Below are 23,404 nucleotides of genomic sequence, written 5' to 3' on the forward strand. Positions count from 1 at the left end.
TCATAGCCAATGGAAAAGGCACGGGAATAGGTAGCGTGGTATCGATAAGGATACTTCCTGGAAACGTGAGTTTCACATGTCAAGGACAGTGTACGGAGAAGAAATGATCGATGAGTGTGGAAGTAGGGAGTACATAGAAGATAGAAGAGTATGTACTAGATAGGTGGAGGCAGCTAGATATGTACCAGCGGGAGCAACCGAGAACTGCGGGTCCCGTAGGCAACTAGTGTTCCTCAGGCATTAATTGTAGCACGTGATAATAGACACCTGAGGCCACAACAGACCAGAAAGATGAAGGCCAATCAGTACAGACAGCTACCTGCACAAGACAAGAGGATTGGTTAGTAGTACTAGACTACCCTGTAGTATGAGACTGCATATTTGAGGAAAATGCTGGTGAGATCCGGAATTGACTGCCGATTGCATCACGCGAGTCACGGGACAATTGAGACAGAATACTCACATCTCAGAAGTCATTGAAGTACTCCAAGTCTCCAACAACCCAAGTCACCCCAGCACATTGAACACTGCCTGTACTATGTACAACTGATCAATTCGTGACCCGATCAGCTGAACCTTCCCAGCCACCGCAAAACGAATCACATTCCTGTCCGCCTTCACGCTCTCCGGCTGTCGCGGTTGACCGTCCTCCCCCATCTCACCTTCCGTCCAACCCTCCAACTCTCCATACCCTCCTCTGTCGCGCAATTTGAAAGTTCTTCCGAATAGACTCCCGTTCCATCGCTTACGATCTCCATCCGGACGCTTTGATCGCCGGCCCGGATTGGCTGCTGCTCGGCTGTCTGCGCGGGCCGTTGACAGACACCCACCAGCCAATATTCCTTCTGCACGCACGTTGGCCGCAATGAGGGCCAGGGTCATGATCAATTCTGTGAGACATTGAGCTTGCTTCGACCAGCTGTGGAGTGCGAGATTGGACTGCCAAGTTCCGCCAGGATTTAACGTCATTGCCGCCTTCGTCGCCCGGTTCTCGCACATTCGGTCCACCTGCCAGGGAAAACAATAACCCTCACATTCGGTTAAACAGGGATTACGAGGCACCATGGCCGACGGCGGAGGCCTAGACAATCTGCCGCAATTGCTGCCCTCCTCCTCAGTGCAGGAACCTCCGAACCAGCTTACTTTCTCCTCGGCCTTTTCGCGCGCTGCTCGAGCCCCTGCCATAACCGCAAGTCTATCGGGAGTGACAGGCATTGCTGCCTCCCATTTACCACCCCCGCCTCTGTCATCGCCTCCAACGCCCTCAACCATGGCTGGGTGGATTGGCTGGTTGTTTACCTTCTTTTTTCAGGTTGTCCCGAGCATACTTTACTGGATCATCACCTTCTGCACCATCACCCTGCCAACATGGCTCTTTACGCTCTTTTCCATGAGCCTGACCTTCACCATGAACTTCACGACCTTGTAAGTCGTAGTTATTTTTCTTCTTATCCAATTCCGACCGGTAATTGAATCGGATTGGCTAATTATATAATGCACTATAGACTTCTAATTCTGTTGGTCCTCGTCTCGACCATCAGCTGGTTCATTCGTTACCGGTTCCTGAACATGTACAGCCGTCTTCCTCCGGAACCACAACGGAAAGAACCCCAACTCGACCTCTTCCCCGATGTCCATGAAGGCGATTCGAAGCCCGGTTTGGCCAATTACCTCGATGAGTTCCTCAGCGCGATCAAAGTCTTCGGATATCTGGAGCGACCCGTTTTCCACGAGTTGACCCGCACGATGCAGACGCGGAAATTGGTCGCTGGAGAGACACTCATGTTGGAGGAAGAAAAGGGTTTCTGCTTAGTGGTGGATGGATTGGTGCAGATCTTTGTCAAATCCATTCGGGATCGCAAACCGGGAATCGATGAGGACGTGCATCACATGGATAATGAATCGTCGGACGAGGAAGGCCACAACATTGGAGGGAAACAAGGGTATCAATTGCTCACAGAGGTCAAGAATGGCGCATCCATGTCGTCGTTGTTCTCGATTCTGTCGCTGTTCACCGAAGATGTTCAACTCCGCGCATCAGAGAGCACAAGATCAAGCACCCCTAGTAATGTTCCAATGAGCGCAGGCGCATCTCGCGAGCCCGATTCATTTCCTGCCAGTCCACATGGATCGATCCCGCTGGATAGTCCCTTGGCTATGTCAAGAGGACGCAGTGATTCTACTCCTCATTTAAACGGTAGTGGAGAGTTACCAACCGTGCCACCGTTGAATCTGGATGAGAGTGCGCAAGACTCTCCGCGAGGGCCCAGGAGACTGCCGGGGAAGAAGAGGCGGAAATCGGTCCATCCAGATATCGTCGCGCGTGCGATGGTGGACACGACGATTGCTATAATCCCCGCCAGTGCATTCCGCCGCTTGACAAGAGTTTATCCTCGAGCAACTGCACAGATTATCCAGGTCATTCTTACTCGTCTGCAGCGCGTCACTTTCGCCACCGCGCATTCATATCTGGGTCTCAGCAGCGAAGTGTTGGGCATTGAGCAACATATGGCCAAGTTTACGAACTACGATCTACCCAATGAGATGCGAGGCACCGCATTGGATCGTTTGAAGGACAAATTCATTAAAGAAAGAGATCGATTGGGACCAGAGGAGATCACAAAGGGAATTGCGCTGCATAATCCTTCTCTCGGGCGAAGACGTATCTCCACGACTAGTTTACGGAAGGAGGCTACTCTCCATGCCAAAATAGCGTCTTCACGGCGTCCTGCTTCGGTGATTGGTCAGGAGAACTTGAATATGACTAGTGAACGCGACACAGGTGTCAGCCCTGGTGATCTGTTGTCCACTATTCAGCTTTCTAGATTTGGACCGCGATATGAGCATCTGGCCCCACGATTGCAGACTCCTTTGGCAGAACGAGAACAATCGCCTTTCCGGCCACCACATCTCCACCGAAAGGAATCGTCAATTGATGAGGATGTTCTGTTCCGGGATGCCATTCTTGATTGTATTATGAAGGGCATTGGACTCAGTGGTAGTACCCGTGACGCGTTTCGCAAGAGTAGTCACTCAGGCGATGCATCCCCGAGACTTCTTTCGTATGATTCCCGGCGTCAGAAGGCCGTGTTCAGCAATGCATTTGGATTCATTGATCCGTATGAGGGCGCTGGAGAAGGCGAAACGGAGTCGATGATGTCGATGTCGGTGACTAGCGCTGGTGGTACTTCGCCTATTGTCAACCTGAAAGAGGAGCTTCGGAGCGATATTGAAATTGTCTACTTCCCGCAGGGATCGGTTTTGGTTGAGCAGGGAGAGCGACACCCCGGACTATACTATGTCGTCGACGGATTCTTAGACGTAGGAATTCCCGTGAGCGACAAGGGAGAAGACTTGGTTGGAACCTCCAGACCGACATTCATGTCCAGATCGTCCGAGGAGCCATTTCCGACGCTCAAACGCACTACGACTGGCACAACGCGGAGCTTCGCTGTTACTGGCGCGGCTGAGGGCAATAAGCGGAAGAAGCAATCACGGAAATCGTTATACATGATCAAACCCGGTGGAATCCAGGGATACGTGGGTGCTGTTGCATCCTACCGGTCATACACTGATGTAGTCGCCAAGACTGATGTCTATGTGGGTTTCCTCCCGCGTTCATCCCTGGAGAGGATTGCGGAACGGCATCCAATCGCCCAAATGACTCTGGCCAAGCGGTTGACCAGTCTGCTGCCGCCACTGTTGCTTCATATCGATTTCGCCCTTGAGTGGGTGCAGGTCAACGCTGGACAGGTCATCTACCACCAAGGTGACGAGAGTGACGCGATTTATCTTGTGCTGAATGGCCGTCTGCGGTCTGTTTTGGAAGGCGCGGATGGCAAGATGACCGTGGTTGGCGAGTATGGCCAAGGAGAGAGTGTGGGCGAGTTGGAAGTGATGACAGAGTCGACCCGTCCTGCCACGCTACATGCCATTCGCGCTACTGAATTGGCCAAATTCCCCAGATCATTGTTCAATAGTCTAGCGCAAGAGCACCCAGGTATCACGATTCAGGTCTCCAAGTTGATTGCGCAGCGGATGCGTGACTTGGTCGAGCACCCAGTGTCAGAAAAGGGTATGGAGCAGAGCAACGCCGGTAGTGTCAAGACCGCGACGTCGACGATTAACCTTCGCACGGTTTGTATCTTGCCAGTGACTGCTGGGGTTCCAGTGGTGGAGTTCGGACACCGTTTGCTGCATGCGCTTCATCAGATTGGTGTGACCAATGGAGTGACGTCGCTAAACCAGGCGGCTATCCTGAACCACCTGGGTCGACATGCGTTTACGAAGATGGGCAAGCTCAAGCTGTCTCAGTACCTGGCGGACCTGGAAGAGAAGTATGGTATGGTGCTGTACATCGCAGACACCAATGTAAATGCGCCGTGGACTCAAACATGCATTACGCAAGCGGACTGTATTCTGCTGGTTGGTCTGGCAGAGGCATCACCTAACATCGGAGAATACGAGCGGTTCCTACTGGGAATGAAAACAACGGCCCGCAAGGAGCTCGTCTTGCTACATGCTGAACGATACTGTCCTCCAGGACTAACTCGCCGGTGGCTGAAGAACCGGGTGTGGGTCAACGGAGGCCACCACCACATCCAAATGGCATTCCGATTGACGACCGAACCATCCCATCCCCAGTCAAACAAGCACCTGGGTACTGTTCTAAAGCAGCGTGTCCAGGTCATTCAAGCGGAAATCCAAAAGTACACCTCCCGACGAATTCGCCAGACACCTCTCTACTCTGCGCACACGCCGTTCAAGGGTGACTTTCACCGTCTGGCGCGACGGCTCTGTGGTCGGTCTGTTGGTATTGTGCTTGGTGGAGGTGGTGCTCGAGGTATCGCGCATATCGGTGTGATCAAGGCGCTTGAGGAGGCGGGTATTCCTATTGATATTATTGGTGGCACGTCGATTGGTTCGTTCATCGGTGCCCTGTATGCACGCGATGCAGATGTCGTTCCGATGTACGGTCGAGCGAAGAAATTCGCGGGTCGTATGGGCAGTATGTGGCGATTTGCGCTGGATCTAACCTATCCGACTGTTTCTTACACTACTGGCCACGAGTTCAACCGTGGTATTTTCAAAACCTTTGGCGATAGCCAGATTGAAGACTTTTGGCTAGAATTCTACTGCAACACGACCAATCTCAGCCGCTCACGGGCAGAGTTCCATTCCTCGGGATACGTGTGGCGATACATCCGTGCCTCAATGACACTAGCCGGTCTCATCCCCCCGATCTGCGATGAAGGCAGCATGCTCGTCGACGGCGGCTACATCGACAACCTTACCGTCTCGCACATGAAAGGCCTAGGCGCGGATGTCATCTTCGCTGTCGACGTTGGCTCCATCGATGACAACACCCCGCAAGCCTATGGTGACTCTCTATCTGGCTTCTGGAGCGTCGTCAACCGCTGGAACCCGTTCTCCTCGATTCCAAACCCGCCTACACTCTCTGAAATCCAGGCTCGGCTTGCCTATGTCTCGTCTATTGAGAATCTTGAACGCGCGAAGACGATGCCTGGATGTCTTTACATGCGGCCACCGATCGACCCGTACGGAACACTGGAATTTGGCAAGTTCGACGAGATCTACCAACTCGGGTACAATTTTGGAAAACAATACCTGGAAAGACTCAGGAATGAAGGATCGTTGCCTATCCCCGAGGAAACAGAGGAGAAGAAGAAGTTGCAGAGAACTATGGCGCCGAGGAGGGCTAGTATTTGATCCCCTTTCTTTTACCGATTATCCCCCTGCTTCTTTCTAAACATCAATATCCTGTCCAGTACAGCGTACTGGCGAAATGCTGTTATGATATATGCAAGCGCGGAGTTAGGGCACTGCTTGACTGACTTGACTTTGTTCAACACATTGATTGATTAGCTGATTGCATGAAGACATGATACCAATTTGTATGTGTGATAGAGTGGTATTTGTACATGGTAAATAGACCAGCTCTAGCAATGATTACCTTGACGGCAACATATCTGTGTTCCGCTCGTAGCTGGGTCGAGAATGGACATTTCTTGCACCCCATATGAGATCTATATGCACATATATACCCAAGTAAGGCACACGATAGTTCAAATGCTGCTCTGATCTAGTGCTTGTTCTATACAGGTATCGTTCTCCGTCTGCTCCGTGTTTTTGACGTGCGACTGCTCAGGGACCTGTACCTGTAGACCCTGCTGTTCTGGCTTCTCTGCCTCTGCATTTGCATCTTGTATCGTTTGTTCGGCTGTCGACTTGAGCTACCTGCCATGTTTGCATTCCATTATACGGCTCGTATAATCATATATTCGCAGAATGCGCTGGGTCTCATTCAAGCATTGAACAAAATGCCCTGTGTTCGTGTCCGAAGGAGCAGATATAAATACCGCCCCAACCTGACTGTAGTCCAGGCTCGAATTTGAGCCAGCGCTGAATGTGGCTCAGAGTACATTGTCAAATCGCGAGGGTTATCATTCACGGATGATGTGTTGAAAACCCAGTCGTGAAAGAGCCATAGCAATGCATTCCTTGCTGACGCAGCAAAAAGAAAAGCTCATTTGGGAGAGTATACGGCGTGATCAAAGAGTCAAGAAAAAAAAAAAAAAAAGACGGCTGTTAAGGACAAACACCTTGTCGGAGGAGAATTCTAACCGAATGATCATCGCCGTTACTTATCTTTCGACGCCGCCACCAAGCTTGTCATATCCATGGACAAGCCAACATCCTCAAGGAAATAGGCACTGTCGAATAAACCGGACACCGCGCCATAAAACATGCCAGACACCATGCTCCGATCATTGAGAATGGTTTCTAACATGCGCAAAAAAGTCCTGCTTATGGGATACGCTCCAGGCTTCCTGCAGATAAAAAACTCCTCGGAGAGACCTTGCATATCGACTGCCTTACTATTCATGTTGTATCTGGTTTTTGTCTGTTTATTCCAGGTACAACAGGCTAGCGTACCATCGCTAGTGCTGGTTGTTCGTTCAGTTCTTCACAGCTTGGTATACCACATGCTCTCTCTGAGGGATCCAGATTCCGTGGTTTCGAAATCGGGCTAAAGAGGGTATGGTCTCTCTTGCTTGTGCAAGAAATTTTCTCTGCATTCTCCTTTAGCTTTATTAGGACCCAGTCTATCACACCTCGTCCAAAAAGCGCCTCTCCAGATGCGCTGGGGACATTTCCCGGGACTTCTGACATGCTTTCCGATGCACTTCCCAGCTGCAACATGTTTCCATGGACTGACCGATTGTCTGCTATCACTCAAGGGCCAAGGCTGATGGGGTCCGTGGGCACATGCTAGCAGCCCCTCGCTTCTGCATGTTATTCATGCTGGGCTACGCCATGCGCTTTCTCGGTGATACAGGGTTTGGAGCGATATCAGCATGCTCCCAATTCGCTTGGGGGTCCATTTCTGTAGATGAAACCAGCATGATGTCTGTTCGGAAAATGGGAATTGCCATTTCAAACGAGGTTTGGGACTTTGGGAACTGTGTTGTACGGAATAGGCACGGAGTTTGAGTAGGAAATTGAATTGATGACTTTGGATGGAATCACTGAGCGGATTATTTGAAAGGAAGATGGATGAAGTGACCTATTTTGATGGGGGTTTAGATGCCAAGGTGGGACAAAAGAGAGAGAGAGAGAGAGAGTGTGTGTGTGTGTGTGTGTGTGTGTGTGTGTGTTCAGGAATCTCGCTCAGAAAACTGATAGATACTTAATTGATTGTCCCGAGCAAGGGCAGTGAATTGCCATAGACCGAGGTATTTGTATTCACCTAGTATACGTAGATATCGATGATACTGATGCACTGGAATCAGTTGGGTGTCACATTCAAGATAAGCAATTAGATATATATCAACTCCAGGAAATGAAAACTACCTCGCCACAGCATACTTCATCCATAACGGCTCCTCCAACAACCTCCCCAAACAACCCTCCTCAACACCCATCAAAATCTCGACACCCCCATCCGGCAATAGGGGAAGCACAATTTGCAACCCATTAATAGCACCCACACTCGGCGTCCGCACGGCCTTAATCCTCCCAAGCAACGAGCCCCATTCTAACCCATACAACTCGAACCCTACCCACGAGCTCAGAATGCAATTGAACCCAGGCACATCGAGGAATGCAGTTGGAACTAGTCTGTCAACGTCTTCGAGTTGCTCGACGAGAGACATTACGTCGTCTGTGTATTGATTGTCTGCGCGGAGGACAGCTTTGCGGATTAGGATTGCTAAGTCGGCGAGGTTGCACGAACCCAGGATTTCGCGGATAGGGAGAGAGACGGCGATGTATTCGAGGAAGCAGCCTTGGGTCTCTGGGTGGACGGGTGGGTCTGTGCATTTGCGGCCGTTTATTGCGATGTTGAAGACGGATACTGGATCGCCTTCTAGAGTGGCAAGCGGTGACTGTACCGCCATGACTGTGCGCCAGAGTAGGGCGGAGAGGGCATCGTTGGTAGAGATCCAGGACTGATCCGACGGCACTATTGCGCGAGCCGGGGATGCCTCTGCCTTGAGTTCTTTGAGCGCCACAGGTGAGAAATAAAAGACTTGACCGCGGTGATGAGGAGAGAGCATCTTCGGCGGTGCACCTGCCGGAGTGAAGGGAAGGAGAGTGTATTCTGGATGCGTCTTCAGGGACCCAGGATTCCGGCCAGATGGTATCATCATGCGACTTCTGTCGCACCAAATGGCCTCGTCGAGATGGACCGGTTCGATGGATTCCTGTAGCGCACGCCGGCATTCGTCGGCCCATACCTTTGTCCAGGTGTAGAATGATGTTCCGTCGCCAACCATGTGCAAGATGCACCATGTGAGGACCAGGCCGCCGCGGATGAAATTCGCTTGTACGAGGGATGTTGGTAGTCTCTCTCCTGGACTTGGCCAAACGGACCGGCGGCATAGGATGTCTGCGTCGAAAGCGGCCACGGGAAAGCCTTTCTTTTTGAGCTCTGAGTAGTGTTGCGGGAAGGCATCCGAGTTTCGTAAATCTTTCACTACGATATCTTCGATGTCTGAACCATGAAGTCTCTGCAGTTTCAGGACACCGGCTTGCTTCAAATTGACATCGGGAATGGCCTCGCAGGCGACGACTGGAATGCGGTCTTTGAGGGCGTCGTATCCTGTCCTCAAGACTGTGGCGACTTCATCGATGTTATAGTCCTCGACGAGCTGGAAAGGGAAGACATAGCGGAGGTAGCCTTTGGGGCCGATACGTTCCAGTGATGTGAGGGCTGGGATTGAGGTGTCATTGTAGTTTAATATCGAACCCATTGTGAGTCTTGTTCTTTGCGGAAATTGATAATAGCAGACGAAGTTTTCGGCTACGAGACAGGGGAACCGCTAGTTATGTCTTTATCTTAATTACAGCTAGTACTCGCATAGGAAGTTCTGATGAATTAGTTCCCCTATTATGTACAAGTACGATAGCTAATGAACCGGATGGGAAAGACAACATACCCGGGCATTCGATAGACGAGGTATTTTTTCTAGGCTTGTAACAGTCCGGGATGATGAACAACTTCGCTTATTCTTTTCTTTGTCTTCCGTTCCATGACTCGTATTCGGAAAACAATCATTCGCTCATTCCCAGCTAATCAATTCAAAGGATTGTGCTGACAGCTCCGGATATGCCGTGCCCCTCTCCCTCACCAAATAGTCGCTTAGTGTCCCACGATACTTCCAGGTTAGCATGAAATCTGACCATATGGGATCATACTCCGGTCCGTGCCGATCGGGACTTTGTGAACGTCGCATCCCGTCCTGGAGACCGTTGGACTAAAGAAAGGCCTAGGAGCATTAGCGCTTGCCACAGCACTTGCTGCAGTCGCCAACGGAAGATCGCTCAGCAATTGCGGGGGTTCCTTTGAGCTGTCAGCTCCATTTGCCGTCAAATGAGTACTTGCGCTATGTATATCCAAATAACAAGGGCCGCTCTAGGAGCCATGGACGAGAGAAGAGGGTCCGTATATAATATACGTACCCTGCTTAGTGTGACTCTCCGAAACCGGCTTATGTATTGCTTCGAGTGTTGCCGCTGTTATTAGCACCATAGTTGGTATTTTTTTTTTTTTTTTTGGCATGTGCTGTAATCTAGCCGCACAAAATATACATGTACGAGAAGTGACCTGGGGTGGATGTATGAAGGCGAAATGTCGCGTGCTCCACGGAACGATATCTCTCACATGGCATGGCTTTGGAAGCAGCTATTCTAGCCATTTCTGGTCCGCTGTTGGATAGCATTGACGTAGTGGACAGCCGTGTAGGTGAAAACAATGCCGCAGTCATTGCTCTTCTATGCCTAGCGGCTGTAGCTGTTATCCTGCGATTCGTCACCAGGATATCGCTGCGGAATGCTCTGATGGCTGATGACTGGCAATTTTGGTTCTCTGGTATTCTGCTGACGAGCTGCCTGAATAGGTTTTTTTAGGTGCAACAGCCAGCCTGAGTATCTCAGGCGGCGCCGCAGGAGCCGGAAAACACATTTGGGGGAACACCTTAAACTGACCATGATATTCAAAGTCAGTCAACCAAATGATCTACACGAGGCCCATCCCACTCACACCATCAATATCTAGGTCCTATATACATACACCTTCATCGACGCAGCCGCCTGCGCCTCCACCAAAACTCCCATCCGTCCTACCGCCATGTCTTTACACCACTCGATCCGATCCTCAAAATGACCATCTGCTTCGGCTTCTTCATCACGATTTCCTATCCGCTCACGATCTGGTTCACTATGGCAAATTGTTGCCGGCCGGTATCTTATTTCTGGAATAAGTTTAGCGGCGCCAAAGGGACATATATCAATGCCAACCAGCTCTTTCTCGCGCTAGGGATTATCAACATATTAAGCGATTTCATCGTCCTCCTGATCCCCTTCCCGCGGATCGTGGCGCCGCAAATGAGCATTCGGAAAAAGATGGCTATTTGTGGGATTATGGCTGTCGGCGTTTTGTACGCGACCCAATCCCGATGTATATACATTGACCCGCCCAAGCTAACCAGTCTCTTAACACATGCAGTGCCTGCATCGCCAGCATTGTCCGAATCTACTACCTTTCCCTCTTCATGAACGCAGCCGACGTCAATTGGCTCATGGGCCCGGTATTGCTGGTCCACGATCGAGCCGTGCATTGCAATCGTCTGCGCCTGTCTACCACAACTAGTGCCTCTTGCGCGGCAAGTTTACCAATCCGTTTTAACTAGTCTGGGTTTGAGGGGGAAATCGAACTCTGCGTCGTCGAGTAGGCTGTGGAAAATTGGGGGTTTTTATCGGGGACAGTGGCAGCGTACGGGGATGATGAGATTGGGTTGATGAATGATGTGACAGTGGGTGGGAGGATTGGTGCGGTTGGGGATGGGAATGGAGGTGATAAACGGGATCATAATATCCTTGTGCAATCAAGTTTTGTGCAGTCGATGAATAAACCTTGAGTGCATGAATCATTCGTTGAAATGAAGTGGACGGTAGACCTGACGGGTCTGACTGATATATCTCGGAGTCATCAATTAGTGTACAATTGATCTGACATTTTCTATTTAACCGCTTGTAAATTTACTGTCCACTATTTTTGCATGGACAACGGTACTGGCATACTTCAACAATGCCATGGTACAATCATAACCTAGGGCTACTACCATGGAAAAAGAGAATAGTTCAGGGGCAACAGCCAATGAGGAGTATTATGGAAATAGATTCCAGGTTACCAGATTGAATGTCATAAACATGTAATAACAATGTAGCCATCCCGAATATACCGCAGAGGAAATAAAAAGAAACAAGGAAGCGGCAAACGGAACTATCCCAGGAGACCATCATAGTACATGTCTTTTGCCTTCCGAATATGGGAATTCCGAGGCAGAGTACGGAGTACGCAGTGTGGGGGTTCGCATACAAATAGGATACAGCTGTCGAAAGCAAGGGGTCGTAGTAATTACATATTATTAGGTCATCAGGTTTATCCTAGAGTAAAGGAGAATGTACAATAAAGTCATTATTCTCACGATAGTCTGTAGTACATTTACAGTAGAAAGTATTTATGTCCAACACAAAAAGCATCAAACAAGAAAACGACAGGAATATTAGATTAGTATTAGATCGAACCAATATAAAATCAACATGGCCAAGTCAGTCAATCCTCCACGATGACATTCCTTCGTATAGTCGTAGTCATGAATCGACGTAAGCATTACCTGAAAATATAGGGATATCGACGATAAGACGACGGCATAACAAAATAAACCACACCTAAAGGCACTAAACGCCCAAGCCATCATGCACGCTCACACGCATGCAGCTGCAGCTAACGCACCTCCACTGGACAATTATACTGCCCACCCACCAGTCAACCAGCCAGCTACAGATATAGCAAACAATTCAAACCGTCGAAGTCGCCTGAGCCGGAGCCGGAGCCGCATGGCCGTCCTTCTCCCGGTGCGGGGTGCCCTCACGCTGAGACCAAAGCGACAAGATCTCAAGCAACATGCCGAAAAAGGTAAAGATGAAAGCGAGGAAAATGAAAGCCTCGTTGGCGTACTTCCTGGAGCAGGCCAGGCCGGGAGGGGAGAAGAAGGTGCACTTGAGCCAGTTGTAGTCTTGGGCCGCGAAGATGAAAGCCGTTAACCAGCTGTGAGTCTTGTTAGCAAATACACATACTTGCATACAGGATGGACGGGGAGGAGGGGGAGGCGTACAGGTAGGAGAAGATGACGTCGATGAAGAATACGAAGCCAGAGACAACCTTGGGAGTAAAAGGCGAGAGGAAGGCGGGGAGGAAGAAGACGACGGACATGGTGGACTGTACAAATTAGCATCCATAGCTCAGCAGTATAGGAAGGGAAGGGCGTACGATGACTTCCTGGTAGATGATGTGCTGCCCACGAGGCCCCTTGTGGATGAAGTAGGACGTGATACCCATCACAATAACGGCGCTGCACCACTGCAGAACACGAGTGATGAGCTGGAAAGGACGAAGAATTGTTTTGGAAATGGCCACCATTTTGCACTGTACAAGTATACTCTGCTGAGTATTAAAACCAAGGGTATCAAGGGGTATCAAGGTCAACCGAACCTGGCTGGACTCCAATGTCTGAAGAAAAAGAAAGAACCGAGGGAAAGCAGGAAAAGCCACCCAATTTATGTGCTAGTACAGCAGCCGAGTCACATCAAACAAACATCACATCGGGCTGTGATCCGACTTTTGCGTCAGTCCAGAAACAGTGGCGGATCCACGGGTCAGGTCATTCCTCGAGAGACTAGAGTACAGAACTAGCTTTGCCAAATCATCACACGTATGCCCTTGTACTACAGGTTCCCCTCACTGTCGAATAGAGTGCGATGCATGGATCCTGTATATCCCGGATGTCACGAATAATCAGGATCTGCGGATTTCCGGAGGGGCAGGACCAGGAGAGTACTACGAGTTGACAGTGTCTTACTACATCCGTTGAAGCACTGTGACATTATTTGGGGTGGGTGGTTTAAAAATTTTTCTTTTTTCCGACATTGCTGTTTAGTTGTGGTCTCTGTATATTTACATCTATGCCATAATCGATATCAACGACCAATCATCATGGAAGCTCAATCCCCGGAACAACCGCAGGACAGAGCTACAAACAAGATATTGCGGCATCCCGCGGAAGTTACCCAAATGAGTATGGTTTATATAGCGAAAAGGTCAATTGACCGCGCTCTGTATACTTTGAGAGAACCTGACGGAGTTCAGCCTTGTGGGGTTCTCCTCGGGGGTTTCTCGGTGACCTTATCCACACCATACTGTAGATATTGATACTGTGAATGCTAGTATCATGATATTTGTTATGATACTAACGGGATTGTCAGTACTCGGACATGCCTGTAGACAATCTCATGATCATCAGGCGACTATATCACCCGTACTATAACTAGCAGGGAAAATGCTTATTCAATGCACATCGGAATGCTCGGCATGCAGGCCACCTGATCAAAAGGACTTTTTTTCGGACTGACTTACTCGATACATAGCTTTACAAACAGGAGTACTCTGTGGAATAGTACCCAACCCAAGTTTGAGTCATCGCATGTGCCGTGTTGTTTTTGCCATTGGTTGTCGACTCGGTTGGGTATATTCTTCCCGTGTATTCCGACAACCGGAGCTCATGCTTATGCTTTTGGCTATGTATGCTAGGGGGAGACCGATTACTATCCTAGCAAACAAGTGTACGTAGCTACTTATCCTTTAAGACTTTGGCGCACGTCCCGAATCCCGAACAATACTGGACCCGCAAGTACGCCCAGAGTCAATAATATGTATTGCAGCCACCATGTATTTCCCGATCGACATAATACTTACCATCCGGGGTATCCTGAAGAGCGTTGTATGCATCGAACCATACAGGCGTACAGTACCGTTGCGGGACTTGCATTCGCCTTTTAATTGCCGTGGGATGTTATCGGGGACTGTTAGATGGGGCGTAGTCAAGTGATTCTGGGTGATTCTCGACAGTAGTAGCTATTCTTCAAACAATCGTGAAACTTCGAGGCAGGTAGCACGCCGATATTGTGATACAGAAGAGACTACGCCTATTTCTGGATGTCTGCATGCGTCTCAGTGACTTTGCCATTGGTCATTATTCTGTCCTATTCGGAAATAAAGTGCTCATACAGGTATCACCCAGAGTAAAATTTCACGACATCATGTTGCCCAGTTCGTGTTCCTGGCTCAGTTAGCTTCGATCAAAATCTCCATACTCGAACGCACGGTGCTCACCTTCAGATAATCACTCCCCTTCTCCAAATACTCCTGCCGGGATATCGACACCCTCCCCAACTGCCCCTGTGACGCCCACTGCGCCGCCCCCCTCCATGCATCCAGCACCGCATCCCCAGCCCGTCTAACAACCAACTCCGTATCATCCGCCAAAAGTTCGCGGAAATCCTGCCTAAACCGTTCATCGAAATTCTGAAAGACCGTGTTCCCACCTGTCAAAAACACATCCCGCAGCAACCGTTGTCGGTCTTCGCCCGTCGAGAAGCGCTGATTGACTATATCCGCTGCCACCTCGACCAGCCCCGCTTGGTCGATCCCGGCGATCGACGGCTTAAACACCACCTCTGGCACCCGGATGCGCTCCACGTTTAGGTGCAGCTGGTGTGCCTCGCGTTGGCTTTCGGGGTCAAAGGGCCAAGGACCCCGCAGGAAGACATGCACCATGCTCTTTGTCCAGTCGGATTGGGCTGCTAGGGTGTGGTTTTCGGTGAAGTCGGGGTCGTATTCGAGGAGTTCATTTTCCAGGTTGGTGAGGGCACCGCCTAGGTCTTCTTCTTCCTCTTCGTCACTTTGGTCGCCGGTTGCGACGGTGCGGTAGACTCCCCAATCTTCATCGTTGGCGCCGAAGTCGTCTTCGTCTCCGCCTCGGCGTCGCTTCCTCGGCCCTTCTGCGGCTAGGTTTGCGAGGGTCTTCATTCGCATTTGGCTGGCAAGGGATTTGCGGTTACCAAGGTCGGCCTTCATCCGATCGCGTTCTTTCATTTTTTGCAGAACGTTCTAGCCGTCATTAGACACGTCATTCATACATTGCATCGATGGACATACCTGTCGGGCCTGTCGCCGTTCGCCAATCCAATTCTCGAAATCATTCTCACGCTTTTCCCGATCCAATCGCTCTTCCTCCTGGCGACGAGCCTTTTCAGCTTCCTTCTCTGCCTTTGCACGTTGCCGTGCCTCAACATTCGATTTCATCAGCCGTTGGTGTCGTTTTTCCTTCAACCCTGCTTCATCCAGTTCCTCATCCGGAACGTCCAACAATGGGAAGGACATCTCTTCCGCCGTTTCTTCATTCTCCTCGATACCTAGATCCTTATTCCTCGATCGTCGGATGGAGCGTTCCAGATCCCGGATCAACCGATCTAGATGCGCTTCATCCTTCAAGTCCTCCGCTTCTAGGATGCGTCTAATTTCCTTCTTCGACTCAGAGGCAAGACCTTGTTGTAGATCCTTGTAGTATTCCAATTCCTGCTCCTTCTTCATAAGCTTCTCCAAACGCATCTTGGCGGCCTGTTCTTGCAGTCGACGGCCGCTTTCCTTCTTCCGCTCTGCGATTCGCGCCAGTTCTTCTTCTGACTTCTCCGGTACGACATGCTCCGTGAAGGGGTATTGGACAACGTGGTCCCGATCTTCGAGCCCTGTCCAATCCAGATACCCGCTCAGCTCTTGGTCATAGTTCTTAGACACGTAGCAGTGGTTGTGCACGAGATCCTGCATCTGGCTTTCCGTCATCCGCGCAGGGAACGTCGGGTATTTGAGACGCATAAGCTTGAGAAGGTATTCGGAAGCGTTCAGACCACCCCAGTTCAGTCGCGAGCAGTTCGAAAGGAGAGGTTTGGAATCGAGGACAGGAATAACATGCGTAGCCGTATGGGACGAATCAACAATCAACCCATTCCTCCCATTATTATACCGGTATGAGAACAGCGAATCGATTCCGTAGGCGACCGACGGCGCAGAGTAGCACTCGAAAAGAATCTCGTTCATCACTACCACCAGTCAGTCACACTCATATATATCACCCACCCTGGGAAATAAACGTACTTCGTCTCGGATAGCTGAGATTCGCAATTGGCTCCGTCATAACAATAGGCCGATCAACACCGCCACTCGCGCCGTCAACACCCAGCTTGATGAAAGTATAGTCCAGCAGCCCTTCCATAACGTCCCAATTACCAACCACGCTCGTACCAGGGTCAAACGCATTCCGCAGCTGTCCCCTTGTCGTGGCATCGACGTACGAATCGTATCCGATAAACTGACATGCTCGGTTGAGTTTTCGGTCACGGTATCGTGCCATTACAGGGGGAAAGACTAGACGTGGGCTCTTATCGAAGGACCAGCCAGCTTTGATAAGATTCGAGCCTGTACACAATTCACTTGTTAGTTTTCACAAGATATCCAGATATTCAGGCTGTGAGAAGAAAGGCAACCCACCATTATCGATAACTATTGCACTACTGTCCGGATTTGCCTTGCTCTGCCGGTATCCCTCTGGCTGCGGTGGGTGGTATCCCTTGAACGGATGGTCTTTGGCATTGTATACCTGCGGAGGAGGTTTCGCGGCTTTCCGCTCGGAGGGATCGATCGTGAGGCGATTGGGGAGGACCGTCTGAACCGACGTGATGGTCATGGCGACGGGAGGGTGGTATCAAATCGGAGGTAGGTCGGAGGGATTAAGAAGCTGTCGGGAATAGATGATCATAAGCGCATTGCAGGCGGTCGCAGTTGCGAGAATATAGGGAATTAGGCTGATCGGATAAAAGAAAAGGAAGAAAGGATGATGACAATGGGGAGTTGAAAGGTTGAAGTCCACCGCGCTCCGCAGGAAAAGATCCGGAGATCGTTTGATGCCGCCAAGACTACAATCAGAGATATCGCTACTGATACAGCATCATTCTATTGGGATCTAAGAGCAATTCAACTGAAGAAAATAAATATGTATTTGCAAATTCCTATTGATTGAATCCCCATTTACTATCCGTCATGCCTCGTAACAAATCATATCAAACATACAACGCGAGACCGGGCATTATGACGGCTCCTTCAGATTCTCCGTGGCTATTCAGGTTAGCTAGTAATCTAGGTAACAGATAGACTCTGGACATACCTTCCAAGTGGAATAGCACGTTCGACTGGTAGTTCTTGAACATCTGCGCGACTAATTCCACGTTCATGTTCTGAATGTTGACCTCCTGTTGGCAGTTAGCATCAGTCCAAATAGGCATATATTGCGCCGAAAAAAAAAAAAAAAAAAGCATACCTGGAGGCTCTTGTTCATAACCGTCACAGATTCATTGAGTTTTTCCTGTAGAACCTGTCAGTCCTGGACTGCCAGTGTAGATTTCAGCGCCGACATACAATGTTGTTGATTATTCGAGAAAGAATCAGGGTCTGCTGGTGCTCGTGAGGGCTCTCCTGTTGTGTGTCAGCAACGCGATTCAATAGAAAGAGAACAGTACCCAGTAGCCAACTTACCATCTTATCGCTTGTTGGGTGTGAAAGAGGTCTGTTTGTTGTTGCCGAACCGCATCACCACCCCGACGGTCACGTGAAGCTATACAAAAGACTGCATCGGAGACGAACAGAGTTGTCGCGCTTTATCTAAATACCTTCAGCTTTGATCTGCATACTCTCATAAACTTACGATTGTTACAACAGGATTCGTTTGCTGCTATGAGCATTACTATTTCTTTGAACTACAGTGACAACCTCATCCTCCGATCTACCGTACCAACTTTGCGAATCCCTTCTCTACAACCATCCCATTAACAACCTTGCATCCATTCCATCCTTCCACCTCACAGAACCCAACAAAATGCCAAACCCAACCCCCGCCGAAACAGAAGCTCACCAAAAACTCCTCGACACCCTAGACATCGCCCAAATCCCCCGCCCCTTCCGCTCCTCCACCTGGCGTCCCTCGCAGCGCCGCAACAAAAACGTCAAACAACTCCTCTCCGAAAACTCCAGAAAAGAAGCCACCGCATCCGTCCTAGCCACGCAAGCAAACTCCGGCGCAACAACACCCCTCCTACCAACCACCGGCACAGAAACACCAGCCGAAGGAGCACAGGGCGGAGAGAATATCGCGCAGGCAGCGCAGAACCTGTCAACGCTGGTTTTGGAGAGGAATGCGAGGATGGCGAGTTCGGGCTCAGGGCCATCCGTGACATGGACGAACATCGAGTCTGCGCCGTCGTTGCATCCTGCACAGCAGAAGCGGTATTGTGATATTACGGGGTTGCCGGCTGCGTATACGGATCCGAAGACGAGGCTGCGGTATCATGATAAGGAGGTTTTTGGGGTGATTCGGTCGTTGGCGCAGGGTGTGCCGGAGAGTTACTTGGAGGCTAGGGGGGCGCAGGTTGTGCTCAAGTAGTGTTCTATCTACCGGTTCTGTGCTACGGGAATCCACGACAACAGGTAAGTTGAGAGATTTGCTGAATTGATATTTAATGCTAAGCTAATAATTAAGAAGAATGTACGATCAACACAGTCAAGCCCTTTCCACCCACCGTGCCCCTCTCGAGACAGGTTCAAGAAAACGCTCCGGCTTATTCGTGACCTAAGAAAAAATAAGATTGCTCTTCGCCTTGTGCTTTGCACTCGACTAGTACCGATGCTCCACCGAATTGGAACATCAGTTACAGCACACAGGGTGCTGTCGTCGCGGCGTTGTCATATGTTGAGATTTTGAGGGGTATCATGTCGAGCCCTGAGGGAATAATAGCTATAATGTTAGTCTAATAATTATTGCCGCGCGCATATTATCATCCAATTAAGCAATTCATCATTTTCAGCGTAGAACTGGCGATTCCCAATCCCTCTTGACAGATGTTGAACAGAGCATAAGAAACTGCAGTGTGCGCTTTTGACCAAAGCCGTACATACCGCCTTCCTCATGTAGACTAGCACTTCCACACCTAGAAGGAACGTGGCAGAATAGGAAAGTCAATAATATTGCTCTTTGCGACGGCATTGCATGCTTATTTGCAGGACGTGCGCAGGAAGTCTTCCTTATAATCGCAGCTGCGTTATTATACTTCGTCAAGCTCAATACTCCTTTTACCTCCTGCGTTGGCCGCTCCCGTTCGTGTCGTTCGCATATCGCTCAGCCTTGTTTGGATTGGATCTGGATCTCTAAATCGACAAAATGCCTACCATGTGGTTATCAGAGAATCAGAGTCAGTGGCTCGCTTCTGGAATATCACAGATTATGGCTAACTGAGGTTTGGGTATAGAAGTCGGCGCTGTATTTTGTTCGGCTGGTAGGTGCAATCGCTGCGGTTATCTGATCTGACCGGGTCCCTGACTCCTGGAATAGGCGGACTGTTTCTCTTCGGAGGAGTACTGATGTTCTTCGATCGTGCTTTGTACGTTCCCATCGCCTCATAATCCTGGGAAACAGAGAACTAACAAGTCCCCAGACTTGCCATGGGAAACGTACGTCCCCCATAGCAACCCATCCCAACTCACCCTAACCTACCCAACGCGATCCTAACCGAGAAACCAAACAAACAGATCCTCTTCCTAATCGGCCTCTCCCTAATAATTGGTCTCGAAAAAACCCTCGCCTTCTTCACCCGCCGCCAAAAGATCAAAGGAACCATCGCCTTCGCCTCCGGCATCCTCCTCATCTTCCTGCGCTGGCCGCTCACGGGCTTCCTAGTCGAGCTGTACGGTCTGTTTATCCTTTTCGGCGACTTCTTGATTACGATTGGGCAGTTTGCAGGGAATATCCCGGTTGTGGGGCCTTATATTCGCAGGGGGTTGGAGATTTTGGCGGGGGGGACGAGGAGTAATGCTGAGTTGCCGGTTTAGTGTTAGTCGGAGATTAGGAGGTATAAGGCATTGCATTCGGATTGGGGTGGGAGCTGTATGGAGTGGATAGATTGTATTGTATGTATGCATTGACACGGCCACTGAGCACCTGAATGTTGATATGGCAAATGGGTGTGGTGGATTGCATGAGATGACGTGACGCATAGAATAGTAATCATTAATGTATATTTCTGTATTCCTCGTTAAATGGATTGGATGACACTGAGTGCCTAAGCTCCAAAAGGAATCTGGATTAGCTGTAATGTACTGCTTTCAGTACCATTGAATATCTACGGTTCTGTATAACAACAAAGAAAAGGAACCACCATCGTAATTCATATTGACACAATAAACAGCGCAAGAGCAACTGCTTTAAATCTTCATTTCATTTTCATTTCCCACAAAGCTGCATCTACCGGGGGTTGTTGATGTAGTCAACGAGGTTCTCGACAACAGTTGCGGCGTTGGGGGTCTGCACGGCCTCGCCGTGGTGGGCGACAATAACGCAGGAGACGGCCTTGACGACGACGATACCCTCCTTGCCCTGCACATTGTTAGTACGTTCGTTGGTCAACGCGGTGTTGGGTAGGAGATGAAGAGCTACCTTCTTGCCGTACAGACTACGGTCGTCAGCACGGATGGCGAAGAACTTGTCACCACCGACGGTGAAACCGCTGGCCTGGACGGAGCTAGGGTCGCCGAAGCCAGCGGCAAGAGCGCTGATCTCCTGGGGCGAGATCTGAACTCGTTAATATGTGATGGGGATTCCGGTAATGGTCGAGATGAGACCGAGCGGGTGGCATACCGTAAAACCGGGGGAAGAGGCCTCAACGCCGGAGCAGTCGTGGCTGAGGATGGCGGCCTTGTCAAACTGGCCGGAGCCCATCAAGCTGTAGAAGAAAGTCGCGTGTCAGAATAGCGATATGAATCTCATGGGATGCGGTTTTGGACGGAGGTGACGGGAGCGGGGTAACGGTTTTGCGGGATATGGTACCTGGAGTCAACATAGCCTAAGAGCAGTTAGCATCCAATTTCTATCACAGTGTTGTAATCCATGCTGAAGCAAAACAATCAATCGTACCTTGCCAGATCGCAGAGTGAGCACCCATGATGACGGTTGTTCGGATAGGAGGATAGGACAGGATAGAGACCGGAGAAAGAAACAGATGGAGGGAACCACCGACAGGGCTTTAAAAGAAAGAGAGGAAAAAAGGGGCAGAAAAGAAAAGAGAAGGCGGAAGGAGTTTTGTTGTGGGTTTAAGCGTTGAAGAGGGAGAGAGAGAGGGAGAGGTGAAGGAGGAAGAGACCAGAGTGGAAGAGGAGGAGAGGTGGGGTGGCCTGTGCTGGACAAACAACAGAGGGGCAACTAGTTAATTGTACAGTTATCTCTTCCCCGACGGTATCTGCAACCATCCGCTGTATAGACTGCAGCAATGCTCTTTTTGTATTCTACACAATACAGATACCCTACTTGCACTATCTACTCTCCATTTTCTTCCGTATGAACAAATGCTGCCAACCTCATAATGACGGGTATCCTACTCTCGGCCTCTAAAGGCGGTGGGATTAAGCTCCCCACTGCTAGTGACTGTCGGTCGAGCTAACCATGGTTTCCTTCTTTACCGCTTGTTCTCCTGATTGAGGTCAAAGCCGCTTGGAACGTCCAAAAAGAGCTCAATTGGTCTTTTCGATATTGAATCACGTGCTATCATTGCGGATCATGACGCCTTTCCCTTTCGGGACTACAATTCAAATCCAACGTTTCTCCGTACCGAAGTACATGCCTCACCTATGCTACCAATGCTTTAAATAAGACCATCGCAGGCATGCGAAAAACTTTGCTGGCCCATCATCTCCACATGATCCGCTGCCTCCATATCGACATGCCTCTGCACGATCAATGGAAGCATGGCGATATCTTTGGTGAATCGATGGGTGGCCAAACAATGCCCTCACATTCTATGATCCTGCATAGTCTGTTATAGCAGAGATGAGTGAGTTGCAGAATCTCCAGGTCACCCTCTGTTCTCAGGCGGAATCATCTAAGATTGGACAGAAGGTTCTAGTCTATGTCTTGCGGACAGTGTTGGCAATTAATTATGTCCAAACCTTTATGATCGAAATATTCTCGCCTCTACTAGACTGGCTACTAGAAAGAGTATGGCAAGATATAGGGGAGCAACGCTCATTTGCAGTGGAAGCAATGCAGTTCATCCATGTCCCAGGTGACCCATCTTTTTGAAAAAAGTCGTTCCTTCCCTCTTCTTTCATTGATATTATATTTGGATCCAGGATCCCAGTAACATTCTTTATGCGCCCGGCAAAGCAATTGCAACAGTAGCCGGCAGTAGAAGCAGATCCACCGGACAGACACTTGGACGTGCCTGGTTCTACCAAAATGGAGATGAGATTGGTCAGCGCTTCAGGGACTTCTTTTATGAGAATACCCCAGTCAGTCAAGCATGAGCTTGTGTGTACCAAGGTTTGGAGCTACCTTCAGTGCAAATGTTTTCAAGTCTTTGAGCTCGTAAAATTGTCTGCAACTCAGCCATGAGTGCGAGGTCTATATCCAGTATTTCACTATGAAGATACTATAATGGTGTGTCCCGGGATATCACCAGAGGAATTTTATTTCGGTTTCAGTTAATTCCCGTATATCGATTTTTTGCAGTAGTACGGCAGACATATCAACCAATCAAATACGCACTCCAGTATGATCCAATAACCAGTATCTAGAATCCAGTCAGTATTTGCCCAGTCTTTGTTTGTTCTTGTTGTCTCCTTCCATTCTCGTCCTTTCTCACTATACCAACCCACTGGTATCGACCCGGCATCTCCGTCAGGACTTATCCTTATTCGTGTTTACTACTCTATGGCCTAATCCTGGTAGGGCAACTCGGTTATTGGTCTCCCTCGCTCACAAAATCATTTGCAAAATCCAACCAGGAACCGTATCTGATAGCCCCATACATTATTATAGTAATCCAAAGGCCTACCTTGAATGTTACCAATCAATCTGGCGTAGTAGGGGACCGCATCGGTACTCGG

The 23,404-nt window shown here is 49.6% G+C and overlaps 9 protein-coding genes across 9 annotated transcripts; 4 read left to right on the plus strand and 5 right to left on the minus strand.

The window, feature by feature from the left end:
* Positions 1-1,063: 1,063 nt before the first annotated feature.
* On the plus strand, positions 1,064-5,730 carry nte1 (lysophospholipase; the record flags this gene model as incomplete). The annotated part of the gene is made up of 2 exons (XM_043281645.1): positions 1,064-1,425; positions 1,506-5,730. The coding sequence occupies 2 exons, from the start codon at positions 1,064-1,066 to the stop codon at positions 5,728-5,730; spliced, it is 4,587 nt and encodes a 1,528-aa protein (XP_043139103.1).
* Positions 5,731-7,871: 2,141 nt separating this feature from the next.
* On the minus strand, positions 7,872-9,275 carry ACHE_60468A (uncharacterized protein; the record flags this gene model as incomplete). The annotated part of the gene is made up of 1 exon (XM_043281646.1): positions 7,872-9,275. The coding sequence occupies one exon, from the start codon at positions 9,273-9,275 to the stop codon at positions 7,872-7,874; it is 1,404 nt and encodes a 467-aa protein (XP_043139104.1).
* A 1,408-nt stretch (positions 9,276-10,683) lies between these two features.
* On the plus strand, positions 10,684-11,213 carry ACHE_60469S (uncharacterized protein; the record flags this gene model as incomplete). The annotated part of the gene is made up of 2 exons (XM_043281647.1): positions 10,684-10,961; positions 11,030-11,213. 2 exons carry the CDS (start codon positions 10,684-10,686, stop codon positions 11,211-11,213), a joined length of 462 nt encoding a protein of 153 aa, XP_043139105.1.
* A 1,171-nt stretch (positions 11,214-12,384) lies between these two features.
* ACHE_60470A (uncharacterized protein) lies at positions 12,385-13,006 on the minus strand (the record flags this gene model as incomplete). The annotated part of the gene is made up of 3 exons (XM_043281648.1): positions 12,385-12,634; positions 12,702-12,805; positions 12,857-13,006. The coding sequence occupies 3 exons, from the start codon at positions 13,004-13,006 to the stop codon at positions 12,385-12,387; spliced, it is 504 nt and encodes a 167-aa protein (XP_043139106.1).
* Positions 13,007-14,672: 1,666 nt separating this feature from the next.
* ARP5 (actin-related protein ARP5) lies at positions 14,673-17,165 on the minus strand (the record flags this gene model as incomplete). Its single annotated transcript, XM_043281649.1, has 5 exons — positions 14,673-14,702; positions 14,756-15,532; positions 15,581-16,521; positions 16,577-16,897; positions 16,970-17,165. The coding sequence occupies 5 exons, from the start codon at positions 17,163-17,165 to the stop codon at positions 14,673-14,675; spliced, it is 2,265 nt and encodes a 754-aa protein (XP_043139107.1).
* Positions 17,166-17,564: 399 nt separating this feature from the next.
* ACHE_60472A (DASH complex subunit DAD4) lies at positions 17,565-18,013 on the minus strand (the record flags this gene model as incomplete). Its single annotated transcript, XM_043281650.1, has 5 exons — positions 17,565-17,593; positions 17,643-17,727; positions 17,796-17,840; positions 17,894-17,950; positions 18,011-18,013. 5 exons carry the CDS (start codon positions 18,011-18,013, stop codon positions 17,565-17,567), a joined length of 219 nt encoding a protein of 72 aa, XP_043139108.1.
* Positions 18,014-18,350: 337 nt separating this feature from the next.
* ACHE_60473S (uncharacterized protein) lies at positions 18,351-18,914 on the plus strand (the record flags this gene model as incomplete). Its single annotated transcript, XM_043281651.1, has 1 exon — positions 18,351-18,914. One exon carries the CDS (start codon positions 18,351-18,353, stop codon positions 18,912-18,914), a length of 564 nt encoding a protein of 187 aa, XP_043139109.1.
* A 774-nt stretch (positions 18,915-19,688) lies between these two features.
* Positions 19,689-20,356, plus strand: GOT1 (Got1 family protein; the record flags this gene model as incomplete). Its single annotated transcript, XM_043281652.1, has 5 exons — positions 19,689-19,719; positions 19,777-19,803; positions 19,860-19,908; positions 19,963-19,978; positions 20,057-20,356. The coding sequence occupies 5 exons, from the start codon at positions 19,689-19,691 to the stop codon at positions 20,354-20,356; spliced, it is 423 nt and encodes a 140-aa protein (XP_043139110.1).
* Positions 20,357-20,768: 412 nt separating this feature from the next.
* On the minus strand, positions 20,769-21,465 carry pfy1 (profilin; the record flags this gene model as incomplete). The annotated part of the gene is made up of 5 exons (XM_043281654.1): positions 20,769-20,900; positions 20,961-21,095; positions 21,162-21,246; positions 21,351-21,366; positions 21,438-21,465. 5 exons carry the CDS (start codon positions 21,463-21,465, stop codon positions 20,769-20,771), a joined length of 396 nt encoding a protein of 131 aa, XP_043139111.1.
* Positions 21,466-23,404: the final 1,939 nt, after the last annotated feature.

The sequence above is a fragment of the Aspergillus chevalieri genome, chromosome 6, assembly GCF_016861735.1.
Source record: "Aspergillus chevalieri M1 DNA, chromosome 6, nearly complete sequence".
Classification (NCBI taxonomy): domain Eukaryota; kingdom Fungi; phylum Ascomycota; class Eurotiomycetes; order Eurotiales; family Aspergillaceae; genus Aspergillus; species Aspergillus chevalieri.